The following is a 15,585-nucleotide window of genomic DNA, read 5'->3' as shown; positions in this document are numbered from 1 at the left end:
GTTTGTCAAAAAGAGGAAAAAAAAAAAAAGGTCCAAGCTTTTTTTGTTAATTTTGTCTCTTGTACTATTTTGGAAAAGGTCAAGGTTAACATTTTTGCGTATATTAAAGGCATCACCTTTTTATAGACTGTTAATGTATAAATTTTTTTTTTTACACTTGTAGGTTTAGATCATACCATATAACATGAATTCAAATTTGAAATTCAAATCATGCATGTGGTGTACAACGATAACTAGTAATGTTAAAAATGACTACACTGTCAGTGTATAAAATGTTATTTCATTTTAGAGTATTTAATTGGAAAGCCATTTTTCTCAAAAAATCTTTATATCTTTCGTGAACATATTTTTCAATCACTTTTTTACGTTACATATGTCACATTGATATAGTACATTTTTCTACAAAAACCTCCAAAAAATAGCAATCAAAGCGGGCTATTTTAAGGACAACACAAACATCAATATTACCTTCCAAAAATGTTCTCAATTATATGTCTTGTTTCAGTTAAATGTTTAAAGAATCCAAGTGCTGTATTCCTTTTTTCCATATTAAAAGGCCAGAAAAAAGAGACTTTCGTTTTCTTTTCCTTTTTTAACCCTTTCAACAAATTAATCAAATCCTCCTATTCACATAGGTATGAATATGCGTGGTTACTATTAGGGTTGTAAATGAATCAAATCGTTTAATGAACACTCGTAAGTTTGTTCAATCAAAGTACGACTCGAATTCAATCAATATTGAGTCATTAGGATTGTAAACGAATTAAGTTCTCACGAGCGCTCGTAAGCCGGTTTGGTCAAAGTTTGACTTGAACTCAGTCAAACTTGATCCAAATTCGATCAACGTCGAGTTCAAGTTGATTAAGTTATCGAACTCAACATATTAACTCATGAGCCCACTCAAATACATACATACATACATACAATATATATACGTGTGTGTGCGCTTGAGCATGCGTGTGTGTGTGTAATTTTTTATTTTAATAGTGAAAGTACATATATATTCCTATTATTTTATTATTTATTAAGGAAAAATGACTATTTTATTCATTTTAAAAATATAAAAGGATTATTTTTATTTTTTAAATTCGATTAGGCTCGAATTTGACCCCAATAGTTAAGCTCGAGTTTGAATTTGAGATCGATCTTAAGGTCAAATTTTATGTTGAAAGTTCGTTGAGTTTGAACATGATAAAATTGAGTCGAAACTTAGTTCGATTAGGCCAAAATTTGATTTGATTTAATTCGTTTGTAACGCTAACTTGTTTACACTCACAACTCTGGCCTGTTTGACAACAAGTTTTTTTTCCAAATTTTTCTACTACAAATTTTTTAACAACTTTACCTACGATAACATAAAAAAGTCCTTAAAATTTTTAAAATATAGATCTCAAAATAGACAAAAATATGCAAAAAGAATTTCTTTTTTTTTATTTCTTTTTCTTTCTCCTCTCACCTCAACCCACCACCACCTTCGCCGCCGGCCAACACTGGCTACATTTTTTTTGTTTTTTTGCTTTCTCTTCTACCTCTCCTGCTGTTGCTATTGTCCGGCAGTGGCAGTAGGAAAGGAGTAAGACCAGTGGCGGGGTGAGAAAGAAGAAAAAGGAGAAAAAAGAAAAAAGAAAAGAAGAAACAAAGAATTAAAAAGAAAACAAAAAGGAAAACAAAAAGAAAAAAAAAAGTTTTACAGAGTTTTAGACAAACATTGAAAAATTCATTCGTGAAACTGGGCCTCCCATTAGCTATTACACGACGCATAAGCCATAATTGAGAAAACACACAAGTGCAACTACCCTACATGTCACTCCCTGCACATGCAAATCTCAGCCGTTAAAATCATCAACTGACCAATCATCATCATCCTCCCAAACTGAAGAGCAACTACCCTACATGTCGCTCCCTGCACATGCAAATCTCAGCCGTTAAAATCAATCCACGACTCAATCAACTGACCAATCATCATCATCCTCCCAAATTGAAGAGCACCACCATCTCTATTCTCCTCTTCTCGTCTCTCCTTCTCTCTCTGCGCAAATCATCGCAAGAGCGGACCGCCGGAGCCGACGATCTGTCAAACTCCGACCAAAACCCTACCTTTCTGTCTCCTCTCCCGAAATCTTCTCAATTTCTGCGAACTTTTGGTTAAGGATTGGTCGGCTTTGTATTATTGAATTGTGTTTTTACTAGAGAAAGCAGTGAATTTTGGAGCTTTGAAGGCTCTAAGTTGACTCGTTGAGTCAAGCCTCCGAGTTCGCTCAGTCTGTTTCCTTCTGCGGTAATTGAAGTTTCAATTTTTAGCTTTTTAAATTGTTGTGTAGTCCTGTTGTTTAAATAATTGATGATGCTAAGAAGCTGTAGGGTTTGAGAATTTTTATTCTCCTTTTGGTTGAATTTGTGTACTTTTTTGGCGGAAAGGGTGTGGCGATGAATTACTTTGTTTTAATTTGGTGTATTTGATAGAATTTCATGGTAAGTTTAGTTGCTATTTGTTTAATGGATAATCATCTTTCTTTGGGTGTAGTTTCCAAATTTTAGATTTTTTTTATGACATGATAGACAAGTGTGTGCTGAGATACATTCAGCTTATGCATATATGTAAGCTGAATTTAATTCCAGTATTTGGGGTTGGCTGGACGAATAGTTGGGTGATTATTCAACAACTTTGATCTAGGGTTATTTGAAATAAAAAAGAATTAATTATAATTGCTACAGATTGGAAATGTTTTTGAGCTGCTTTCAATACAAAGTGTTGGAACAGTTAGATTATTGGTTTCTTCTCGATAATTACGGGGCCACTGGTACAAGTTGCAGAATGGTTTGAGGCGTTTGTAAGAAGGTGGTGCAGTTGAGCCATGGGCAGTAGTGAGATGGACAAGTCCTCTAAGGAGGCAAAGGAAGCAAAGGAGTCAAAGACTCCTCCTCAGGTGAAATTATGTTTTCAGTTTCTAATTTCACCCAAGCTCACTTTTTCTTTTGAATTATTTGTGCATTCTTCTGGTGATGGCTTTTTAATTTTTTTTACTATGCTTTTTGTTATTTTTTTGGGGTACTTTCAGGAGCAGCCATCTGCTCCAAGTACTGGAACTCCAGACTGGTCTGGCTTTCAGGTGCACGTTTGTGGAAATATTCATCAACAGTCTCCTTGCTTGCCTTCAATTTTTTCTTCTATTTGATAGTGTATGGGTTTTTCAATGCAGGCATATTCACCTATGCCTCCGCATGGTTTCTTGGCATCAAGTCCCCAAGCGCATCCCTATATGTGGGGAGTTCAGGTACAAAATTTTCTTTGTTGTCTGATTCTGTTAGATCCTAATTTCACTACATGTACAGAAAGGGGACTGCTTGTCTTGTTTGTCACTTTTTTTAACTACTTTTTGCACTTTGTTTGAAGTGAGAGAGTATATGTTAATGAAATCAAAGAAAGCACTAGATTAGGTTGGGGAATTGTCCCAATTCTTGTCATTGGTGACAGAAGTTAAATGGAACTTCTATTTTTACTAGAAGAATTTTTCTTTCTGTGTGATAGCTGCAACTGCTATTAACTATTGCCCCCAATATTTTGCAGCATCTTATGCCACCCTATGGTACTCCACCTCATCCATATGTAGCAATGTATCCCCCTGGTGGCATATATGCTCATCCATCCATTCCTCCGGTATCTTATGATTATTTTTGTTTAGTCAAATCTTTTTTTGATTCTTGTGATGCCTCTAAAAGTCATAAATCTTTCTTCTAAACTTAATTAGGGATCTTATCCATTCAGTCCATTTGCAATGGCTTCCCCGAATGGTGTGGCAGAAGCTTCTGTAAGTTGCCTTGACTAGTCATCTTTCTTCAAGGACTTATATTCTGGTCAAAAAACAATCTAATGATCACACTTGAAATTGTCTTCCTAAGGGTAACACTCCTGGAAACATGGAGGTGGATGGTAAGCCATCTGAAGGGAAAGAAAAGCTTCCTATTAAAAGATCTAAGGGAAGCCTTGGAAGTCTGAACATGATTACTGGGAGGAACAATGAACCTGGTAAAACTGCTGGAGCATCGGCCAATGGTGCTTACTCTAAAAGGTACGGATATTGCATGCCTGTTCTTTTATTTATGTTTATAGGAAACTACCTTGACTAGGGCGCTATGTAGGATTGCAATGTCATAAAATGGCTTCAACAATTGAAAATAGAGAAGGAAAGAAACACTGCATTACTAAGTAATAGGCATAACTACATCTGCTTATCTTGTGTTTAGGCCAAACTACCAGTATACCCTGCAGTTTCAAAGGAACAACTATTACCCCTCTCAACTTGATAGATGTGAGATGGTATTAAACTTTTTTTAATGGCAATAATATCCTAAATTACATAAGAAATAACAATGGAAATCTTGACCAGAAAATGGATAAAGTAACAAAATGAAGAATTGAAAATAGAGAAAAGAGAAGGAATTTTCTCCCTTACTCCAGTCAAACCTGGCCAAAGCTGCAAATGGCTACATTATTCGACGCATGTCAGGAAAGCTGTCAAAATAGTTGAAGCAAAGAAGCTGGGATTTGACAAGATTTTACCTCCTTGGCAGGAGTCCTCCTTTTTTGCTTCTAAGCCTATGGGTATTAGCAGCTGTTTTCCGCTGTTGTTCCCCTCCCAAGGGCAACTTCTTACATGTTACTGACCTGTCCACCCTTGAAACACTGCTTCCTGTATTCTGGAATTACTATATGACTTTTGATATATGTTGTCTTCTAATTTGTGTGCACAAAGTACATCCGCTTGTTTATAGCAGCCTTGGTTCCAAAAGTAGTTAGCTTGCTGTTGTTTAATAATGACACCATTGTAGCAACCAAGTTCAACTACCTTAGGTGGAAGTTTAAGGGCAAACCTGATTAAGGGTAAGGCATAAGTAGATGTTTCAGGGACAGCCATGAGTGGTAGTTCAAGGGACAGGCTTTGGTGGAAGTCCAATGATCAGCCACCATTGCAGCAGCTTTAGCGGACCACCTTTCCCACCAGTGTGTTAAATAAGGCTACCTGTGTTGCTTGAGTATTGCACTATAAATACATGTATAAGCTTCTTATAAATACCTGCCATCCATGAAGAAATTCTAGGAAAGAAATCCTCTTATGCTTAGGTGCACAACCTAAGTTCTCTTCTTCCCTTCCCCGTTCCTCTTGTTTATTGACTGGTCTTACACTTTCTTCTTTTACGCTACTTTTGTTGCTCTTTGATAGACGCAAGATATTTGCAAGGCTATGAAGCTTAAAATTAAAATGAAAAGATCCTATCTCTGTTCATCTTCCTTGTGTGTGGCTTGAATACGTGGTGTACTTTTTCTGGGAGGTTTAGTGGAAGGCAGATGGGCTTAGGAGTTTTTGAAGGTGGGCTTCAGAGAGGTTGAGAGGACAGTAGTTGTCTTTTGTTCTCAATTTAATTTTCATTTATCTTTTATTTCTTTGAATAAATTGGGAATTGAGAAGGAAATGATATGTTTTAATCAAGAATGGATCTATCATCTTGGTTTACAATACATAGAAGTGGCAAATGAGAATCCCATTGATGTTTACATTACTACTGATTCCACACCTATCGAGGTAACCCTTTAACCAAATTGGCCTGCATTGACTATTGACCCTGTTTTGACATGACTAAAATCTATTTGTAACCCAAGGTTGTTGCTCTTTAGTGGGGTTTATTGTGCAAATCTGGTAACTATGCATAAATTTTCTGTTATCGTCTTCCTATTTTTAACTGACAATCTTTTTGGATTTGCAGTGGCGAGAGTGCAAGTGATGGTTCAAGTGAAGGAAGTGATGCCAATTCTCAAAATGTAGGTGTCAATTACTTTAAAATTGTTTTGTATTATAGCTCTTAACAGATTTTTTTTTTGCTCATATGGTATTTCGACCTTCCCTTTCATACTTGAGATGAAATCTAGTGATCTTATGACCTTGGACCCTAATTTCTATATGCCCTGGGAGTATCATACTTGTCCTGCAGGTGATATGATTGATGGTTTCCTTTTCCTCCTTTATTGGGACACTTTTGATATATATTGAGTCAAAAGGTTTTTCATTTATACGGTATCATAAATATTTTAACCTCTTCCTCTTCTTTCCTAATTTTCCATGGAACTACATTTTGATGGTGTTGGTAGTTATGGTTGATGGAGTTCGTTTGTCAAGTGAATGAACTTCAAATTTAATACTTGTTGACTATGATCTCATCTGCTATCTGGAATCTTTACCTGCTAGGTTCTGATCAACCGTTTGAAACATATGTCAAGTAGGTACCCCAAAAATACTCAAGTTTATTGATGGTTGAGTGCATCCTGTAGCGGATGAACTTCATTCTCTTGTCAGTTCGTTAACAATTCAATTCATATGAATGAGTTAATTCTTAAATAAGTAGATTGCTTTGGTATATCAAAATATTAGTTGGTAGCTGTGCTTAATTAGTGGTGGATAGATGCCATAATATGAATGGAAGCTATCTTGCTTGTTGATAACCACAAGAACTTTCTTTTGAATATAGTATCTGCATTGAGATGCTGTTGAAATTTTTAGCAGTTGCTAGATTGTTTTTTGTAGTATGAACTCATTTTGGATTTGACTAGAGACACATTTGAAGGACAGTCAACCTAGAACTGATGGGAAAAAGCATTTATAATTGACCAAGTTAGAATATAACACAGAATTAGAGGTCAAGAAAACAAGAAAAAATGTTTCAGGTCTACTACTATTAGCTTGAATGCTTTTTATAATGTTTCAGTTCTATTGTTATTTTGGTAATGGGTAGTTGGAACTTGTGAAGTGATTGGTAACGGGTAGTTGAAACAATTATTTGTTTTATATAAGACATGTTCATTGAAGAATTGCCAACTGAGGTTGGTAGTTATTAATTAAAGTTAGTTCATTTGAAATGCAGTTTCTGTGAGTACCATGCTTTTCTTCAGATATGTTTTCTCTCTGAGATCTAATTAATTGTGGCTCTGGTTTATGGATTTGTGCTATTTGAATTGCAATTTTTTCAGTACTATGTTTTCTGTCAAATATGTTCTCTCTGAGGTCAAATTAATTGTGGCTCCAGTTTATTTATTTGTACCATATATGAGGTGTTGACATGTGCCAGGGCTTCAGTGCCCTAAGCCACTTCCTGTCTCAAGTTATGTTATTATTATGTTTGTGTCAAGCCTCAATCAAATTATGCTTCTGACTTCTGAGGTACTTTATCCAACCATTACATGGACAATGGTGTCTTGTTTATGTGCATAGAATCATCATGATACTTTTGGTGCAAAATAGCTGGTAGTGAAGATGTACCATCTGTAGAAAAAATAGAAAATTTAGCAGCACTCCCTGAGGCTCAAAAGAGTTATACCTTGTCGTTGTGGTACTTGACCTCTCTCTCTACAGACCTTACAAACATTCTTATTGTTTACAATCATGTTTGCTGTGTGTTGAATGACACTTTATAGGAAGATATTTTGTGCTCACACACTTGGATTGCTGCTATGATTATTTGCTTGTGAGGAAGTTGAGAAGAAATGCATTCTGATGATTTGCTCGTATTCTGTTCTCATTTTTATGTTTATTTTCTGTAGGAGTCACAAATGAAGTCAGGACAGAGGCAAGATTCAGGTATGATTCTTGGAATGTTTCTGGATGTGCAGACAGTATCTTGGAACCCATTTTGTTGATTGTAAAAGTTATTATGCCTTCAATACAGCCGAGACATCCCAGAATGGAAGTGCTGCTCATGGTTCACAGAATGGTGGACCCAACACACCTCATTCTATGGTGAACTCTGTGCCTATGGTGCCAATTTCGGCACCTGGGGCTCCTGGAGGTCTTTCTGGTCCCGCCACTAATTTGAATATTGGAATGGACTACTGGGGATCTGCTGCTTCACCTACTGTTCCTGCAATGCGTGGGAAGGTGCCCACTGCACCAGTTGCAGGGGGAATGGTCACTGGTGGGAGGGATGGCGTTCAATCACAGCTTTGGATACAGGTATCTTTTGTTCGTCTAAATGATTCTTAGTTTCTTAAATTGTTGTCCTTTCTCTGTTTTTTCTTTCTGTGCTATGGGCAGTGTATGTGTTTGGTTCTCAAGTACAGTGTTGACCTTGAATGTGGTAATTTGTTATGTTTTTCGAGATCTTCCCTTGGGTTTTAAAATGAAGTCTTACTCATTTCTATCTTTGGTCTGGCAGTGAAGTTTATGGTTTTACGGTGGCCATTTAACTGTACAAGTTCAAAGTGTTTTGGTTTTACAAGAGAAAAGACTAAATGCTATGAGATTGCTCTCAGTGCTAGTAGGTGAAGCAGAATGGAAGTTGTAAGTTGCATTCACAAACTGGGGCTTTAGATGGGTGTTTGAATGATTCTGGGGACAGAAGAAAAGACATAGAAGCTGAACCCATCAGTAGAATAAATGATAGGAAGAAAGAATATTGCTCAGTAGACTCTAATTATGTGCTTTGTTTTTAATACTTCTCCAAAGGTAATAGCTTGTTAAAATAGTATTCATTGTAAATGTGGTCAGGTTTTGCTCTTCTCTATGATAGGGAGGTTGTTACTGGTGGTGGTATGAGGACAAAGATGCCAAAATAAATGTTGAATTCTGTCTCCTGTAGCTGTTTGTGTCTGGATTCACTTTTGGAATTCTTGCAAGTTATTTGATTGTGCAATGTTTGCTATATTCTTGCTTATTGTGAGATTATTTATTTGCTAACTATAACTTTGTGTAAAAGCACAAAAGTTTCTTATGCCCGTGTTTCATCCGCTTCTTTTCCCTCCTTGGGTCAGGATGAAAGGGAGCTCAAAAGGCAGAGAAGAAAGCAGTCTAACAGAGAATCTGCTCGTCGTTCCAGGTTGCGCAAGCAGGTGAGAAGTACATTCTCTTCTTATTCAAAAATGTTTAGTTTGGTACTTGCTTAAACTTGTTATCCGTGGTTTTGTTCCTATGTACATTGATAGGCGGAATGTGATGAACTAGCCCAGCGAGCTGAAGCTTTGAAAGAAGAAAATGCCTCTCTTAGAGCAGAAGTGAATCGTATCAGGAGCGAGTATGATCAACTCCTGGCTCAAAATGCATCTCTGAAGGTATTTTCTTATACTTTGTGTAACAAATACATGGTTAGCGTGAAGTTGCCATTGGGACATGCATGCTGTGGTTCTCTCTCCCTTTTCAACCTAGCTTTGAATTTTTTAAGGAAATTTCCTTTTTCCTTCTCTTCTTGGTGGAGCTCGTGTAATTATTTTGGGTTGCGAGGAAGTGGGATTTTTGGATGGCTACGGCTTTTATGCGGATAATGATTGTGATCTTCTCTCTATGAAGATAATTTTTTCTTGAAAGTGTTAGAAATGTATCCATGTGGAGCATAGTTCTCTGGTCAAGGCATTTTTGGAAGCTCAGTGGTAAGAATGATAAGGAGCTTAAAACATTTCCGCAAGGAATTAGTACTTTCACCTTTAATGAACTTGTAATCAATATGATGAGTCAAGGGGGTGAGGGTTATGTTCAGATTTGTGTAACTGTCAACGCTGTAGCTTTATTTATTTCGAACTTTTGGAACTAATGGTTCGTCATTTGCTGTCTTTCTGGAGTTATTGTATTAAATAATAAAAGGTTTCTGAACTCTTGCAGGAGAGACTCGGTGAAGTCCCTGGGCCAGACGATCCAAGATCTAGTAGGAATGAGCAGCATGCGGGCAATGATGCCCAACATTCTGGGCAAGCAGAACCTCTGCAAAGAGGGCAATGAAGATTTTAGCTGCAAAATGATTTCTAGGGGCTCAACCTAACAACTTAGTAGGGCATAGTATGTAGTTTAAAATTCGTTGGAGCTGACCTTTGTAGTATTTTGTCTAATACCCTCCCCATCATATCTTGGGTCGACCAATCTTTTATGGTCTGAGATTCCCATTGATGGCATCATGTAGAGCGAGCGGGTGATCCGTGTTGCACCCTTGTTCTGTGACAAGAGGTAGTATCCCCATTTATCTAAGATCCGTATGTACTAATTATGGTTGATGGATCGACGAATAAGCATAATGTATGGGATATGAGATTGCCTTTATATTAAAATTCTGGGCTTTTGCTTTTGTACATGATCTCTTCTCTCGTTGTTTTTTTTTGTTTTTTGTTTTTATGGTCATTTGTTTTCCTATCCATTTCTTGGAGCTTTGTTAATCTGTACAACTCGTTTGCTGCAACCACAAAACCCAAGTTGGATGTTTAGTTGAACCGTGGACGTAACATATTAGTGTGTGATTGGATTCAGACCGACTAATCATCAATCAAAGTCGTCTTCAATGAATGGCCAACTATTCATTCCAGTTGTACTGGCATTTTTGTCTGTAATTCTCATCAGACTTACTGGATTAGCAGTGCCGGGGATATGATGATCCCTGCGCCCGGCCAATTTAATCAGCTAAATTGTTTGCCGGTGCTCTCTGTTTTGATGGTTAACCTGAGAAGCTAAAGAACGCAGCAGTCTCAGGATCGTTGAGCTCGTACGATTTTAACCCACCAAAAAAAAAAAGAGGAAGGACAAAAAACTTCAATAGTTGGTCGGATCAAGTTTTGGCTATCAAACAATTTTTCGTCAGAAGTTGGTCACTAAACTAACTAATGAGTAATCCGTAATCATTGCATAGATTAATGGTATTAATCTATGAAATAAGCAAAGTACGTGGCATAGTTTAAGAGCATTAGTTGACATAATGATCACGGGTGTACTGATTAGTTAGTATAGTGATCAACTTGTGATCAACTTGTGATAAAAAGTTGTTTCATGGTCAAAACTTGGCTTGATTAATAGTTTAGTGACTGCTGAAATTTTTTATCCAAAACAGAAAGAAAGAAAGAAAGAAAAGAAAATCACTACAGTGAAAAGAAGAAAGAAAGGAAGAAAAGAAAATCACTAACACTTCAGGCTTCTACAATATGTTTATATTTATTGTGTGTTAGTGTCTACATAATACCGTGTAATTAAAACTGACAGTTATAGAAGCCCATTGATCGGAGATGGTGACGGAGGAATCTCAATAGAAAGCGTGGGAAGAGGTGATGAAGTTCAGAAGTTGGTAAAGGAAGCGCGACGACTTCTGATGAGAGGTGAAAGAAAGGATGGTAAAATAGTAGTTCTCTTAGTTTTTGTGAGGGTAGTTTAGGCACTCTGAACAAAATTGCTGTGTCAGAAATAGATTTGCACTTCCTCTGCCAATGTCACCAACCACGTATATATAAATTAGTATATACAGAATTTTCTCTCTAGTTTTTCCACCGGCCCACAGATAAAGAAGAGACTAGAATGGTCAAATACTAATAAATCTTGAAATACGGGTTGTTTGGATTGATCATTTTTTTTAAAATAAATTTTTAAATATAATGTTATAATAATATATAAATATAATAATTTAAAAAACATCTCGTTCAATAATTTATTAAATATTTTAAAAAATATTTATAATAAATTTTTTTATATACATTGTTATAATAAAAATTTTAAAAAATATTTTACAAAATAACTAATTTAAATGGATTATAATTTTTTTTCCTTTTTTTAGGTACTAAAAAAGCTTGTTAAATTTAATAGTATTTATTAATTTTTTCTTTAAAAATCACTAGTTTGGGTGGGTGATAGAGAAGAGCTTTTAAAGTTTTTTTTCCAATAAATTAAAGAATAAAAGAATAAAAAGCCTTAAATATAAAAAGTTGGACAGCATAAACAAGAAAGGGCAAAAATCTCCTTTTTTTTTTCGCCCCCTCTTCTGCTATGTCTGTTAACAGAAAAAAAATCTTTCCAACACTTTTTCTTTCTACTCATAAAAACTCTTCTAGTCTCTCCTCCTCCTTAAAATCTGAACACCAAAATATTTACCCAAAAATTGCAAAGAGACGGCGAAAATAATTCCGGCGGGAAATTCCAGAGTAAATATGCAAATCTCCGGCGTATTTACCGACGTATCGGTGGTTCTTCCGACCAGCGGTGGCTACAATTCCAAGCATCTCCACCCGTTCTCCGACTCACATAAGTCTTCACTGTCCCTTAGTATACCCAAAGTAATTTTTTTTTTACACTTCTATTTTCCCGTATTCTCATACCATCATTGAATTGCCTAAATTGTTATTGAGTCCACCTGAGGAGCTTATTGCAGTTAGTTTAATTTGGGGAAAGTTCTGTTAAAGTTTCTGAATCTCTATTAAAGATGGGAATTCTTTGTAGTTTAGGTGTAATAAGTAGGTGCCTTAGGGTAATTGGTTTGAAGGAATAAGCTTATATAAATACGGATTATGTGCATTTATGACCCTCAATTAAAATTTTTATACTAACACTGTATTAAAAATTTACTCTTTTTTGTTTAATCAAGAAAGAAAAATTCATCTTTTTTTTTTTTAACAAAATAGGAGGAATTTGACTGCATCTTCATAATGGGATAAATAAAAAAATATTGACTTTCATAACAATTTTGCTTGTTTTATATCCAAACTGAGAATCAGGTACTTTATGTTGCTGTAATCTTTTAGATGACGATAAACTTCGAGTTTGATTTTGTGTGGATTTTATAACCAATTCTTTAAATTTTTATATCTCCCAAAGATTGATGTGAGATTTGTTTGATTATACTAGTGCATAGATATCATGCTCGTGGCGGATATGTTTTTGAGTTTCAGTAGTAGAGGATAACAGATTTCTCTATGCTGATGTTTTCTATATTGTTGTTGAACTTAAGACCATTGACAGTACAACTTGACTGCAGTTTGAATTGGCTAGCAATTGTCTCAAATGAGCATAATGTGGAAACGGCAAACTAAGTTTGCTCCAGTTCCTCCCTATAAAAAGGTCCAACATATGCACCCGAATTCTGTCATTTTTAGATAAGGGCTAGGTGTATTGGAATTTGTTACCTCTTATATTGCAGCAGTCAGCAGTCTAACTCAGCTCACCTTTGTGAGCACCATAGAATGTTTGGTTGTAATACATGTGAGCTTATGTTTTCTGGAGCTTTCTTATTCTATATTCGGCTAAGCTACTTTGGTCCTCCTAATGGAAGAATTGAATAGAATGAAGCTGAGTTTCTTGTTCTCTAACAGAAAACAATTGGGACCCTGGAAGTTAAAGATATTAGCCATACCGTGATAGGTATTAGAGAAGCTTTTCTGACTTTTATTTGCCATGGATACTAACTGCAACAAGCGGTTTACATGTATTATCTGGATGATTTTTGTTACAGCACTTAGCAAGGTGGAGTTTTGCATTTATATCTGTTCTCTAACATCTACATTCAAGTCTGCAAAACTTTCAGATGTAATGAATTCCTTGTCACAGGGCTGTCCTTCATATTCTTTTCGGGCGCTAGGAGTTGGGTCAGACCAAAGAAAAGGAAGCTTTGCTGTAAGGGCATCTGAAAGTTTTTCTGGTGATTTGGTTCCAATTGCTCCTGTACAACTTGAGTCCCCAGTTGGTCAGTTTTTGGCCCAAATATTACAAAACCACCCACATCTACTCCCTGCAGCTATTGATCAACAACTTGAAAATCTACAGAGCGAGAGAGATGCAGAAAACGAGAAAAATCCACCATCATCCCAAGATCTCCTCCTATATAAGTAAGCTATCCGACCATCTTAATATTCATGTTGCTAATTTTTACATGGTTTCTAATTCATGTACGTTTTTAGTTTGAAAATGTAGCCAATGAAGTCAACCAACTTGATTGAAGCTGAATTAGCAATGTTTACATGGATCACGTGACTTTAGTTGATCTACTTGTAATAGCTGGATATGGTAGCTTCTTCCACTGTGTAATTGGTTTTATATGGGAAGAACTGAAAATGGAAAGTAACCGTTAAAGATTCTTTGCTGTTGAGCTCTTCTTAGTAATCTGATGGGGAATTAAAGCAGGAGTTTGCATAACCATTCTCAAGGTTAGAAATTTTGGAATGGTAAGATTTGGCCAGGCTATGATGGAAGTCATGCAGGCCTGCCAACCAAATCAAGCACAGCGATAATAATGGAATGAAGTTATAAAGGACCTTTATTACGGAGCAACCTATCTCTTATGTCTGATAAGTGTTATCCATACGAATAAACTGTCAAATAACAATGGGAGCATATGGCTTCTGTCACAAGATCTTGTCCTATCAATTTTAGCCAATTCTACTAAAGATTAGAAAAGATCTGCCATTTATAACTGAATTGTTAACATGGGAATTGGAATTAAGCATCAACAGATCACATGTAAATGAGTGCTTGGACAAAACTGTTAAGAGATCTGGTATTGAGCTTGGACTGTTGTTTTCTTGAAAGAGTAGGTCGAACAATTTGTATCCAATAGAAACTGATGATGTTTGTGTGATGGATATTTCTTTTTGCTTAGCATCTAAGTCTATTTAATTCAAAATTCATCATCTTGTTCTTCTGCATATACTTATTTGCCCCTAACTTTTGTTTAAACTTGATTATTGCATCAATATTCATGGGGCAGTTACAGTCATTATCTACATTTATGCTGCTGATATGTATATCCAGTGGAAGCTTTACAATTTTGACATATGTGCATGCTAAATTCCAGGAGAATAGCTGAAGTAAAGGATAAAGAAAGGCGGAAGGCTGTGGAGGACATAATCTACTGCCTGGTTGTTCACAAATTTGTAGACAATAAAATTTCCATGATACCAAAAATAACTTCTACTTCTGATCCTGCTGGAAGGGTGGACTTTTGGCCAAACCAAGAACAGAAGCTGGAATCTGTGCACTCTCCTGAAGCATTTGAAATGATACTTAGTCACCTATCTCTTGTATTAGGAGAGAGGGTAGTAGGTCCCTTAGACACAATTGTGCAGATTAGCAAAATTAAACTTGGAAAGCTTTATGCTGCTTCTATCATGTATGGTTATTTTCTCAGAAGAGTTGATGAGAGGTATCAACTTGAGAGATCAATGAACACCCTCCCTGAAAAGCCAAACAAGGGCCAGCCGTTTTTCCGAGGGCCAACACCGGGAAAGCAACTATGGGCCCCAGAGTCATTGATACAGATCCCTCCTGATGATGCTGATGATGGTGAACCAATGGATTTAGGTGGTGATGGTAAATCATATAGGTTGAGATCCTATGTGATGTATTTGGATGCAGAAACACTTCAGAGATATGCAACTATTAGGTCCAACGAAGCAGTTTCTTTAATTGAAAAGCAAACACAGGCATTATTTGGAAGGCCCGATATTAGGATTGCTGAAGATGGTTCCCTTGATGCATCCAGGGATGACGTTACCTCGTTGACATTCTCTGGATTGACAATGCTGGTACTGGAGGCAGTTGCATTCGGGTCATTTTTATGGGATGCTGAAGGCTATGCTGAATCTAAGTACCATTTCTTTAAGATATAAAGGTACTATTAGTTTTGCTCTTTTTGCTCAAGGATAGTTGTATATTTTTATGGTTGTAGTTGTAGCCTTGTGAGTACCCGACTTTTATGAGAAAAACCAGTATATCTTTACCAACCTAAAATAACATGTGTTCATCTAAGTCCTTGTGAATTGCCCAAGCTTCTAAGCTTTTGTCTGGTGTACATTATCTCTATTCTTGGAGC

General features: G+C 36.3%; 2 protein-coding genes across 4 annotated transcripts; both read left to right on the top strand.

Moving 5' to 3' along the window:
* Positions 1–1,993: 1,993 nt before the first annotated feature.
* Positions 1,994–10,101, top strand: LOC113703977 (bZIP transcription factor 16-like). 3 transcript variants are annotated; one of them, XM_027225537.2, is made up of 13 exons: positions 1,994–2,278; positions 2,815–2,927; positions 3,060–3,110; positions 3,201–3,275; positions 3,569–3,658; positions 3,750–3,809; positions 3,901–4,070; positions 5,764–5,818; positions 7,592–7,628; positions 7,717–8,000; positions 8,798–8,875; positions 8,969–9,094; positions 9,639–10,101. In XM_027225537.2, the coding sequence occupies exons 2-13, from the start codon at positions 2,856–2,858 to the stop codon at positions 9,753–9,755; spliced, it is 1,215 nt and encodes a 404-aa protein (XP_027081338.1). In that variant the 5' UTR covers positions 1,994–2,278; positions 2,815–2,855; the 3' UTR covers positions 9,756–10,101. The 3 variants fall into 3 exon arrangements, with proteins under 3 accessions (XP_027081338.1, XP_027081339.1, XP_071917555.1); XM_027225538.2 differs by having other exon boundaries at positions 2,139–2,278; positions 3,066–3,110; positions 9,639–9,772; XM_072061454.1 differs by having other exon boundaries at positions 2,141–2,278; positions 2,762–2,927; positions 9,639–9,772.
* Positions 10,102–11,719: 1,618 nt separating this feature from the next.
* On the top strand, positions 11,720–15,521 carry LOC113702688 (UV-B-induced protein At3g17800, chloroplastic). The gene is made up of 3 exons (XM_027223813.2): positions 11,720–12,058; positions 13,326–13,603; positions 14,569–15,521. Exons 1-3 carry the CDS (start codon positions 11,933–11,935, stop codon positions 15,380–15,382), a joined length of 1,218 nt encoding a protein of 405 aa, XP_027079614.1. The 5' UTR covers positions 11,720–11,932; the 3' UTR covers positions 15,383–15,521.
* Positions 15,522–15,585: the final 64 nt, after the last annotated feature.

Source organism: Coffea arabica, chromosome 8e, assembly GCF_036785885.1.
Source record: "Coffea arabica cultivar ET-39 chromosome 8e, Coffea Arabica ET-39 HiFi, whole genome shotgun sequence".
Classification (NCBI taxonomy): Eukaryota; Viridiplantae; Streptophyta; class Magnoliopsida; order Gentianales; family Rubiaceae; genus Coffea; species Coffea arabica.
This window is presented reverse-complemented; position numbering and strand designations above follow the sequence as displayed.

Coding starts and splice junctions, on each gene's coding strand:
- LOC113703977 (XM_027225537.2), top strand. CDS start 2,856: ATGGGCAGTAGTGAGATGGACAAGTCCTCTAAGGAGGCAAAGGAAGCA. Junction 3,111..3,200: donor CAGACTGGTCTGGCTTTCAG/GTGCACGTTTGT, acceptor TTTTCAATGCAG/GCATATTCACCTATGCCTCC. Junction 3,276..3,568: donor CCTATATGTGGGGAGTTCAG/GTACAAAATTTT, acceptor AATATTTTGCAG/CATCTTATGCCACCCTATGG.
- LOC113702688 (XM_027223813.2), top strand. CDS start 11,933: ATGCAAATCTCCGGCGTATTTACCGACGTATCGGTGGTTCTTCCGACC. Junction 12,059..13,325: donor TGTCCCTTAGTATACCCAAA/GTAATTTTTTTT, acceptor TCCTTGTCACAG/GGCTGTCCTTCATATTCTTT. Junction 13,604..14,568: donor CAAGATCTCCTCCTATATAA/GTAAGCTATCCG, acceptor GCTAAATTCCAG/GAGAATAGCTGAAGTAAAGG.